We start from the raw sequence: 12,205 nt of genomic DNA on the forward strand, positions 1-12,205 counted from the left end.
TAATGCAGCCTTCTGCCAGTCTGTACAGTGACTGAAAACCTATCATGCATAATATCTACATTAGCGAATATATTAGCTGGGGGTGAAGTGTAGTTGAAATGAATATTGCATAACTTGCACAATATATGACAGTTCGCCAATAAAAGTACAAATAGAAAAACATACTGCTGAGAAATTACAGAATTAGTAAGATGCATTTTAAATGGTTTTATTCGTTTATTGGAGTAATCATTTGTTGTCAACAGCTTTGTGCAGTGAATTGGTCTTTAGCTGTTCGTTGAGAGTTACACTAGTGGTACTGCCTGCTCAGGGCAGACGCAACCACACACAGGAACTTCTGCCAAGCCTCCTGCACATCAGCGGTGAAGCCAGAGGGTCCGAACTTCATGGCCGCACATATGGTGATGCAGTCAGCAAGAAGCTGTAAAAACAGAAAAACAAATAAAATGATTAACACACAGGCGGCAAAAATCTACCACCGCTTATTCAGCACTGAGGTAATTGCTATTATTAGGCTTTGTGAAACAACGTAGAAGCACGGTAATTTACCCTGAAGTTGTCGGGATCCACGTGCAGTTTCTCAGAGTGCAGCACACTGAGCTGGGCGTAGGTGGCCTTGATGTTGTCCAGGTTCTTCACGGCTCTGTCCAGCCCACCCATGACGGTCTTGCCATGAGCAGCCACTTTAGGGTTGCCCATAATAGCGGCGGGGCTGGAAAGGTTACCAAAGGAAGCAAAGTGCCTCTGAGTCCAGGGAGCTACGATCAGAAGCCTGAAATGAAAAAGAATTAAGAATGAAAAAGAACCAGGAAATCAGTTCTGAAGTAATAACCACTTACAGAACAAGTCAAGAAACATGCAGATACCACTACAAGCATAGAAAGCTACCTGGAAAAGGCCTGAGGTCCCATTTCATCGACATTGATTTTTCCCCACAGGCCGGTGATGGCGCTGCGCTCGGCATCTGTCCACTCAACCATACTGACGGTTTAGGGTCTCTTCACTTACTTGCTTGAAGGCGTGCAGTATAAATCCCTTGCACAGTACAGAGACCGGGCACAATTTATTCATGTTTAACGTCTCCGCCCTCCAGACAGAGCACAATTTGATTGGCTCATTTCTTTCTGGACGTAAAACATACGTGACTGGACCCTAGTGATCGGATTAAGTCCAAAACATGTTGGCAAATACATTTATGTCCTTATCAAGATTTTAAACGTATGGTTAAGCTTTCAAAACACACAACTTGTACAAAATAAAATTGCTGTAAGTGCATATACTGAATAAACACTTTCTTCACAAAGCTAACACTGTATTATGGCTTTATGTGGAATTTGACTCTTTTCTAGAAGTATGTTTGTCTTATCTTGTGAAGTAACTCATTTTACATATAGTGTCCCGAACCAAAAAGCCTGTAGAATGCAAAATGGCAAAATATAACCAACTGACAAAATCAAACTTTCTTCAGACAAAGTGAATATGCAAGCTGCATAGCACAGAACAAATGTGGAGGGTGTCTGTGAAAAATAAATTTTCAAAGCAGTAAACATCATGTGAAATTAGCTACTTAAGAGCATTTTATCATTCCTCTAATTAGACAGATCTCTACATTTAAAGTTATCAATGTCAAAACTTATTTTAAACTTTTTGTTCATACTTAATTTAAGCTCCGAACATTATACAAAAATAAAATGGAATATTAATTATATTTTATGTAGACCTAAGCAAAAATGTTTGTTCCAAAAATCTTAGTTTTGTTTCTCTTTAGATTTAATTGTTCGAGAACTACACTATACTCTTTAAAAAAATGGTTCTTAAACGATTCTTTAATAAAGACAATGATTCTATATAGAACCATGTACAATGAAAGATACAGTCGCATGCTTAAACGGTTATTTGCATGGTTAAACAGTTCTTCAGATTGATAGAGAATATGTTTTATATGGTTCTATTTAAAACGTTTTAGAAGTTCTTGGTTCCATACACCCCCAAAGAGTGTTATTCTATTGTTACTATGTCAAGGTTCTTAACAATGCTATGTCGCCCGAATTTGGGAACATAAGCTCCTAAACATGTTTTCTTCGAAAATAAAAGGAATGATAATTTATATTTGATGTAAATTTCATGTATATAACACATTCCCCATCAATCTGAAGGACTATTTCACTATGCAAAGAACAATTTTGTCATGCAACTGGATTTTTGAGTATTCATGATTCTCATTGTCTTTACTAAAGAACCTTTGAAAAACCATCATTTTTCACATTGCAAGTTTATGAATTAGGATGTCTAAATCAAGTGCTTTATATGCTTTTCTTTTCACTTGATAGTGAAATAATGAGAATAAGAATGCCAGTATATAAAATAAGATTCAGAAACAGTTTGAAGCACATCGCCAATACAGATTTACCCTAACGTGTAATACGTGATTGAAAAAAAAATTATTTCGTTATCTGAATTATACCAGAGTAAAACCTGGCACGGTTTTGATTAAGCTGGGTGGAGATCGGCTGTAACGTGCGTCAGAGGTGTGGTTTGGACGGGAGGCCTGGGTGGGTCCGTTTATGGTTTAATATAAAGAAGGTTGAAAATTTCAGAAATCACCAGGAGCTTTTTTTTCTGAATACATTCTGAGTTGAGAAGAAGAAGACGCAGCGATGAGTCTCACTGCTAAGGACATGTCCGTGGTGAGAGGCCTTTGGGCCAAAATCTCCTCCAGGGCCGATGAGATCGGAGCTGAAGCCTTTGGCAGGTAATTTCATTCTGTGTATTTTGGCGTTGCTGTTCAACGAAAAATAGTTTGGCTACACGCAATGGATTCGTTAAGAACTGGCTTCTTAGTTAAACGCAGTGCTTTTGTGAACTACAATATTTTACTTTCAGATAAATGTAACTAGACTGGATTGTTCTTGTTGGCCTCTTTTTTGGAAGTTGCACGGCTAATCCATATTTTCTCCATCAGGATGCTCACCGTGTACCCCCAGACCAAGACCTACTTCTCCCACTGGTCTGACCTGAGCCCTGGATCTGCTCAAGTGAAGAAGCATGGAAAGACCATCATGGGTGCCGTTGCTGATGCAGTGGCCCATATTGACGACCTTCCTTCCGCTATGTCCCAGCTCAGCGAACTGCACGCTTCCAAGCTGAGAGTGGACCCTGCTAACTTTAAGGTAGGCCTACTTTCAAATACACGTGATTGTGACGAACAGTTTAAATAATTTTTATATAATAAACAGACATCATATTCTCTACACTCTTTTTTTTCTCTTCAATCTCAGATCCTGGCGCACAACGTCATTGTGGTCGTGGCCATGCTGTTCCCTGCTGACTTCACTCCTGAAGTTCACGTGTCTTTAGACAAGTTCCTGCAGAACGTGGCCTGGTGTCTGGCTGAGAGGTACCGCTAAACTACCAATGGGAAGGGACCGTCGACTGACGCAGTTTTTCTCTGACAGAGCCATGTCTTAATAAAAATCACTAAATGAACTAATCTCAAGATGCTTCGTCTGTGTGTGTTTCTTAATGATAGAAAAAGGTTGAGATGTTTAAAGTAAAATATCAGTTCAGCTAAGGTGTGTTAAAGCTTCGGTCTCCCTCAGCCATCACCTTGTATTTTTGCTCGATTTACATATTTATGTGCAAAAAACAGTACATTGACTTGTCTTGAAGTGCTGAGTGCTTGCAATCATATTGTCAGTGATACGACATTGTTTTGAGACCATAACACAAAAGAATATGAATTTTAAAAGGATCTTTCCATATAACCCACAGGTTGTAATGATCAATCAGCCAATTTACTTGAAGAGGCTAAGGCTATGTTTAATAGGTCACTGAACAGTGAAGCAGTGACAATGATTGTATGAAATTTAACCAAGTAACAAATGGCAATATGGAGTTAACTGTTATATGTGAGAAAATACAAATTCTTTGTCAGCTCCCAGTGAACTGTCATTCTCTGAATGCCCTAGGCAACACAGAACCTGGCCATCTGTTACTATGGCAATGATATACTGACTGGCCACTTTCCATAAGTACACCAACTTTGTATGTACACCCTTTTCTACAATGATCAGGACCTCCACAGGACCACCACAGAGCAGGTATTATTTGGGTGGTGGATCATTCTCAGCACTGCAGTAACAATGACATGGTGGCAGCATAATAGTATGTGTTGCACTGGTATGAGTAGATCAGACACAGCAGTGCTGCTGGAGTTTTTAAACACTGTATCCATTCATTGTCCACTCTATTAGACACTCACAACTTTTTGGTCAACCTTGTAGGTGTAAAGTCAGAGACAATATCTCATCTGTTGCTGCATGGTTTGTGTTGGTCATCCTCTAGTCCTTCATCAGTGGTCACAGGATGCTGCTCACAGGACACTGTTGTCTGGATATTTTTGGTTGGTGGACAATTTTCAGTCCAGCAGTGACACTGAGGTGTTTAAAAACTCCAGCAGCACTGCTGTGTCTGATCCACTCATACCAGTACAACACACATCAACACACCACCACCACATGAGTATCACCACAGTGCTGAGAATGATCCACCACCCAAATAATACCTGCTCTGTGGTATGCTGTCAGGGTCCTTACCACTAATGAACAGGCTAAGGGGGCTAACAAAGTATGCAGTATGCAAAGGCTTACATTCTGTAATTGGAGAACTACAAAGTGCAGCTATATGGTAAGTGGTGCTGATAAAATGGGCATTGGGTGAAGATACGATAAGAGTTAATGAAGTGGCCGGTCGGTGTGTTATGTAAAGCGGTCCATTTTCTTGCACATTTCACCTCCAACTCAAAAGTAGTACATTCTCATTTAGCTAATCAAGGACTTCTGAAGGCAATAATTAGATGGGCCATTTGGGGTCCCCAAACTGTTGACACGAATTTGGTAGCATTTCGTCTAAAATGTTTTTGTATGCTGTAGCAGTAACCTTTACTGAACTGAAGAGCCTAATCCAAACCATGAAAAACAGCCCAGACCATTATCCCTCCTCCACCAGACCTTACACCACTGAAGACAACACATGGCATTGTGCATAGTGATCTTAGGCTTGTGTGCAGCTGCTTAGCCATGGAACCTACTGCCAGTGTTTGTCTATGGAGGCTGCATAGCTGTGTGTTTGATTTTATATAGCTGTTAGCAATAAGTGTGGATGAAAAGCCTCATCTTCATACTTAGCTTTTGGGTAGAAAAAAATCACCTAGCAGGTTTTAGAGTGCACTGTTTAATAAACTGATTTGACTCCAGTTAGCCTGTTTGATTGTATTTAATCAATCATTTAACCATTTGTTAAGTTATTTACTTTCAGCAGAAAATTAATATTGAAATCTAAATTAAATCCAGTAACAGTTTCACATAGCTTTTTATTAGGGTTCCAAGCACCATAGGTGCTGCATCTCTCTTAAAATTGCTAGGATTTTTGTTTTTATTCTTTTTCTCTGCTAAAACAATATGGGGAGAAGACAGTGTAAGCCATTTTTTTTATGTTTTGGCCAACATCTCCAGAAGCACTAGGGTTATAATGAAAATTCTTTTTGTATCTTATCTCTTGCGTTATTCTAAAGATGACATACACTCTCTGCTCAAAAATATTGAGATAATTGGCCATAAATGTTTATTAAAAATTTTAACTAGTCTGCGGGTTTTCAAGATATCTGCACAATATTGGTATCAAAATCTTCACGAGTCTGTATGTTAATAATTATTTTAAAAATTTTATATTTGCAAACAATTTGGCTACCACATGCCAATTAGTCCTTTCAGAGTGGAGCTTGATTCACTAAAATGGCTACAGATCTAGATCACTTACATCAATTTTCACAAATATTAGGGCCTTATATGACACATAATTTTGCAGTAGACCTCCAGGTTTGATTATAGCATCCCTTGTTAACTAACTGGAAAGTCCTAAAAATTATTTCTCAGCCTCTGCTTGGGCAATTATATAATAATTGACAGGCTGCATTCTTGAGTTATCTTATAAGTGTGATGTTAAGGATGACTACAAAAAATATGGCAACCATCAGTCAATTAGCTTTGAGCAGGCATTTGGCAGGCTTAAAATTGGTTGATTACTGTAACATCTGAACGGTATGTACATGTAAGAATTCTCTAATACCCTATGAAATTTGACATAAATCGGCCATTAACAGGCATATGTCCTATGGTGCAGAAATAAATTTGTTTCTTATCATGAAGTGCACTCAGACTGACAATTTTGCAAATACAAGTCTTTTAGAAAACTTTGTTTTTCTGCAATTGTACAAAGTTTGAAAAATACGTTTTTTGAACTAGTCTCAGTTTTCAAGATATTGTCTCATGGTCTAGAACAATCTGTGGAGGCTGACAGTTAATAATTATCAAAAATTATTTTTGCAAATGATGGCTAATTTGGAATATAAGCATAAAAGGAAATACTGGAAAAAAATGCTAAATTAATTCTCAAAAAAAAGTTCCCAATCATAAAATAATTGAAAGTTAACTATTTGCAGAAATGGTTCTTGGCTCCTTATTGCTCCCTACAAATAAACGGTTTAAAAAAAAGCATAGCATCTTCATGGGCCACTTGTGGCTCACCATGAAAACATCTCCCTTCCAATGCGAAGGTGCTGGGTTTGAAACCTCTCTGAATTGCTATTTCAAAAGTATAGCATACATGTCAGTGACAAGGCTTGGAATAACTCAATAATTATCTAAATATGGTACTGTTTATGAACATCAGGGTCTCACTCACGCTTATTATTTTAATAAGTAACATTTTACCTTGTGGCCTCTATCTTCTGAGACCTTTAGTCAAAATTCTTTTTTTAAGGAATCCTTGACTTATTCTAAATAAATACATCACTTTGACTAGTTATCTCCTGCCACAAAAACTTGGCAAAATATGTGGAGCTAAATTTGAATAAAGTGGCTACATTCTGAATGTAAGTAAGTTAGCTCTCAGTAAAAGTTCCAAAAAATAAAATAATTTAAAAGTTGTGAACTACTTGATAAAATGCTGCTTTGGTACCTAATTGTCCTCTGTAAATAAAAGGTCTCAAAAATTGTAATGCTGCCATGTGCCACTTGTGGCTCACTATTAAAACATTTCCCTGATGTAAGGTGCTGGGTTCGATTCCTGTCTGAGCTATTGTTGCCAAAGTAAGATACCAAACTTGGAATATATGTAAATAATTAAATATTTAAAAACACACTACCAAATAAATTCTATGTAATAGTTTCCAATAGTAAAATTACTTAGTTTCTAAAACAATGCTTGAGGCGATGAGTTGTCTCTAAAAGTGTTGCATTGTCATGACCTGCTTGCAGCTCACTATGAAAACATTGCCCTTCCAACATGAAGATGTTGGGTTTAAATCCTGTCTGGGCTGTCAGTATATGTAAATGACAATGTTTGTGTTCTGATATTTTTGGAAGATGTTGAAACGCAATAATTATCAATAAATGTTGATGTTTTTAAATGAGAGCCTTGGACCCTGATGATTGACACTTGCAGCTATATTTTTACCTCTTTCATCAGTGTTTGACTCTTTTTCCTTTATTTATTCTTGGTCTCCCTTGATTGCTTAAAAACATACATCGAATATATTTAATTACCCTCATAAACTCTTACATTTTTATCATAGCAATGTCGTATGTTAGCATAGTACACTATATTGCCAAAAGTATTCACTCACCCATCCAAATCATTGAATTCAGGTGTTCCAAATCACTTCCATGGCCACAGGTGTGTAAAACCAAGCACCTAGGCATGCAAACTGCTTCTACAAACATTTGTGAAAGAATGGGTCGCTCTCAGGAGCTCAGTGAATTCTAGTGTGGTGCCGTGATAGGATGCCACCTGTGCAACAAGTCCAGTCGTGAAATTTACTCGCTAATAAACATTCCACAGTCAACTGTCAGTGGTATTATAACAAAATGGAAGTGATTGGGAACGACAGCAACTCAGCCACGAAGTGGTAGACCATGTAAAACGACAGAGTGGGGTCAGTGGATGCTGAGGCACACAGTGCGCAGAGGTCGCCAACTTTCTGCAGAGACAATCCCTACAGACCTCCAAACTTCATGTGATCTTCAGATTAGCTCAAGAACAGTGCATAGAAAGCTTCATGGAATGGGTTTCCATGGCCAAGCAGCTGCCTTACATCACCAAGCGCAATGCAAAGCGTCAAATGCAGTGGTGTAAAGCACCGCCACTGGACTCTAGAGCAGTGGAGACGTGTTCTCTGGAGTGACGAATTACGCTTCTCCATCTGGCAATCCAATGGATGAGTCTGGGTTAGGCAGTTGCCAGAAGAATGGTACTTATCTGATTGCATTGTGCCAAGTGTAAAGTTTGGTGGAGGGGGATTATAGTGTGGGGTTGTTTTTCAGGAGTTGGGCTCTGCCCCTTAGTTCCAGTGAAAGGAACTCTTAATGCTTCAGCAGACCAAGAGATTTTGAAAGATTTCATGCAACTTTGTGGGAACAGTTTGGGGATGGTCCCTTCCTGTTCCAACATGGCTGCACACCAGTGCACAAAGCAAGGTCCATAAAGACACTCCTAAACCTTGTGGAAAGCCTTCCCAGAAGAGTTGAAGCTGTTATAGCTGCAAAGGGTGGGCTGACATCATATTAAACCATAAGGATTAAGAATGGGATGTCACTCAAGTTCATATGCGTGTGAAGGCAGATGAGTGAATACTTTTGGCAATATAGCGTATGTGTGCTGCATACTTGAACATCTCAAGAAGTGGTTACAGAAACATCCCATAGACAAAATTCTAAATTCTCACTTTTGTTTTAACCCTCTCCTTCTATCAATTTTAGGCAACTGTGACAGACAGCCTAACAAATTCACTATAACTAGCATTTATGTTTATTGCAAAAAGTTGGTTTCATGTTTGAGATGTTTTCCTGTAGTTAAAAAAAATTCCAGACACTGCAGCCACCAGTTGAATGTGTGGCTGTTTATTAGGAGCAATAATGTTAACACATTTAGCACACCAGCTAAATCTTGGGTAATAGAAAATTAAAACTGCAGAGAGGTGATGCCTGTTTAACAGCAGGGAGTGCTGTCACAATATTCTTAAATTCCAGTTTGTTGCACTTTAGTTTTGTTTGGACATTTTTACATCAGAAACTGCTGCTAGTAGCTGTCTAGCTAAATAACTTTCTTTTTAATGTTATTTTCATTACATGCTTACGTACGGACATAATAACTGATTATCGATTTAGTTTAGGATTTGCTAACTTGAGATTAGATGCTGTAAGATATTATTCCTAAATTAGGATAAGATTTGCTTTTGCAACACAAATTTGTTAAAAATCTTGATGTCATCAGAGCTTAACTTGCCCTAAACCACATTGACAAGTCTGCATGACCTTAATAAAGACCTACATGTAGTTTGACCAGGTTAAGAGACGTTTTGGGAGATGTATTCACAGAAAAGATTTATACTTATGTACATTTTCAAATAGATCACTACACATTTTCACTCTTTTTGCTGGTTTTGCTGAAATTTAGTTTCCTTCTGAAATCTTTCTTTTTCTTCAGACTTTTTAGCAGGAGGTGGGTCTTAGAAGAAGGCGTTCACCTGCACTCTCTATTGGTCGACTGATTTGGAGTGACATGTCTTTGGAACATGTGGCCACGCCCATTCATAGGATCTCCTACGTGTCTGTCACTGAAACAGGGTCCAATGCTGCTGCTCCAATTAATACCTTCACATTAATACAGTAAACTAACTTTAGATATTTAAGCAGTTTAGTTCCATTACCAGTTTGGCTAGCCTAGTTAGGCCTTTAGCATTGTTAGGTTAATTAGTGCTAGCATCTGAAAACCTTAAAGGTGGTACAGTTTTGTTCATTTATGAACAAGTTAAGTTATATAAATTTTACACAGGCCAACATAAGCATGTGTTACAATAATGACTTAAAAGGAATATGACAAACATTGCTAATAACAAATGTTGCAAATAGCAAGAAGAAAAGCAAAAACTCAAAATTAAATTTATATCAGAAGGAGTAAAATCAGGATATCTTAAAAATAAATTTGATTTAACTCTTACTATTTGTATTTGCAACATATTTTGGTCATTTCAATACTTAACATTTTGCTTGTGGATTTTTTTATTTGATTTGAAACTTTTGGCACAAAACACAGCATTGTAGTTCCAGCGATAAAATGAAGAAGCACAATTTGGACACCAAACATTTCTTGGCTGACCTACTATATGGGGACAGTGGAAATGTGTCTAAATGTGATTTTTTGTTGAATCATTTCTTTAAAGTTTTGGCTTGGGCTACTACAGGGGTGTCCAATCTTTTCCGCAAAGGGCCGGTGTAGCTGCAGGTTTTCACTCCAAACAAGCTGAAGCACACCTGCCTCTACTTGTTTAATCAGTCGGTCTTAGTCTTTAAACATTTCATCAGGTGGCTTCCTGCTTTGTTGGAGTGAAAACCTGCAGCCACACCGGCCCTATGCGGATAAGATTGGACAGCCCTGGGCTACTACATTGGGCTGGTACTTCTGCTGCTGCAAGTTCCTGAAAACTTTATTTTCCAACGTAGCTGATTATCTAGATGGATTTCCCATTTTCTTTCTTGTGACTGAGTTTCCAGCTTTAAAGATTCCTCTCAACTTTTCTGTATTTGCATTTAGAACCAGACTTGCAATGTGAATGTTGAAACTTTACTGCTGCATGCGCCTTCCTCCACGCTTGCTCTACTTCATTCTGGGTCCTTTGCTTCTGTTACCCCAACAAAACCTTGTGTTTTACCTGTTAGGAGAAAATGATTTCTCAAATGTAGCATTCCTGCGCCTTTAGCTCACAGACAGTAGCCTAAATCCAGGCTTGACGCAGTGCCCCTATTATTTTCAATAGTAATCAGTTATGTCACTCTTTGATCAGTAACGGATACTGGAAACAGAAAATCGCGCAGCCAAAGATAAAGTGCTGAAGGAAACGACGCAAAATGACCAAGCCGTTCTACACATCACATCTAATATGCTAAAACATTCATTATATTGTAGCATTTGGGCGTGGGTGAAGATAAGGGAGAGCAGAAAGGCACATACAGAACAGTCCGTTAGTTAGGTCACTTTTAGCCATGCAACTCTGCTTCATGGTAGACCCACACTAACTAAACCCACACTCCGACACAATAACACACATGGAACACATACACACACTTTGAATCAAAGAACAACAACATTAAATAACAGTTAACGTTCCTTTGGCAAAGGGGGGCGGGGCGCAACACTGTATACCACCCTTCTAGAGCCCCTTCTGCCATCCGGAGAGAGTGGCTGTCGCCATAATATTCTTAAAGTACATGACAGGTGTGTAGAAACAATTTACAATTCTGATTTATGCCTGACTATTTTGACTTTACATAATAAGTGATAATGATATAACTGCATACCACAGAAGGCAGAATAACGCAGTAAAAACATAGCCACAGCTTTAAATCATATCAAGTACCTTGCTAAAAATGTAGCCTACGTCATCACATATAATTACTTTTTTAGAACACAAAAAACCCAAAGCCACTAAAGCCGTGCATTGATGGTGTTTGAAATCATTGTCAAGTGGTAATTCAGACTAATTCAAACGCCAAATATCCATACCTTCATTCTTTTGGATATGCCAATCCATTTATTTTCCTTTCATTGTCCGTCCTTACGAGCAGATATTCTACATTCCAAGAGTAAATCTTGACAAACACGGTTGCGCTGCACAAACTCAGACTCTCACGTTTGAACATACGATAAAAATACTGTTTACTTCCTTGCCCCTCATATACCACTTCCTGACAAGACCCTTGGAACAAATTTTGTTCTCTGAAGCGCTACCAAGTGGTCAAAAATAAATAAACAGTTACAAAAAAAAACTAAACGAAAACATAAATAATAATATACATTTCATCTTAAATATTTGTATTTTTTTTCTTTACCACAGCTACTGTGATACTACTACTACTAATAAAAAAAATAATAATAATACTGTTGTTATCATTATTACTGTTGTTGTTGGTGGTGGTATATCCTTATTTTCAACAGCAAAAATGAACTCTCACCCAAATATTGTCAAAACAAAGTTTGGAACTGAAAACACGTCCACAGCTTTACAGCTCATAGAAATTACATTGATCATTCAAAGACACCATTATTTGTTGGGTAATGTACCACAGCATGACTAAGATAAAAAAAAAAA

The 12,205-nt window shown here is 38.0% G+C and overlaps 2 protein-coding genes across 2 annotated transcripts; one reads left to right on the forward strand and one right to left on the reverse strand.

The window, feature by feature from the left end:
* Positions 1 to 192: 192 nt before the first annotated feature.
* Positions 193 to 11,638, reverse strand: LOC118805793 (hemoglobin subunit beta). Its single transcript, XM_036566853.1, has 4 exons — positions 11,620 to 11,638; positions 889 to 1,035; positions 550 to 772; positions 193 to 421 (listed from the first exon to the last, which is right to left on the reverse strand). Exons 2-4 carry the CDS (start codon positions 978 to 980, stop codon positions 290 to 292), a joined length of 447 nt encoding a protein of 148 aa, XP_036422746.1. The 5' UTR covers positions 981 to 1,035; positions 11,620 to 11,638; the 3' UTR covers positions 193 to 289.
* On the forward strand, positions 2,587 to 3,496 carry LOC118805798 (hemoglobin subunit alpha-like). Its single transcript, XM_036566859.1, has 3 exons — positions 2,587 to 2,752; positions 2,963 to 3,170; positions 3,279 to 3,496. The coding sequence occupies exons 1-3, from the start codon at positions 2,658 to 2,660 to the stop codon at positions 3,405 to 3,407; spliced, it is 432 nt and encodes a 143-aa protein (XP_036422752.1). The 5' UTR covers positions 2,587 to 2,657; the 3' UTR covers positions 3,408 to 3,496.
* Positions 11,639 to 12,205: the final 567 nt, after the last annotated feature.

This window comes from Colossoma macropomum, unplaced genomic scaffold, assembly GCF_904425465.1.
Source record: "Colossoma macropomum unplaced genomic scaffold, Colossoma_macropomum, whole genome shotgun sequence".
Taxonomy (NCBI): Eukaryota; Metazoa; Chordata; class Actinopteri; order Characiformes; family Serrasalmidae; genus Colossoma; species Colossoma macropomum.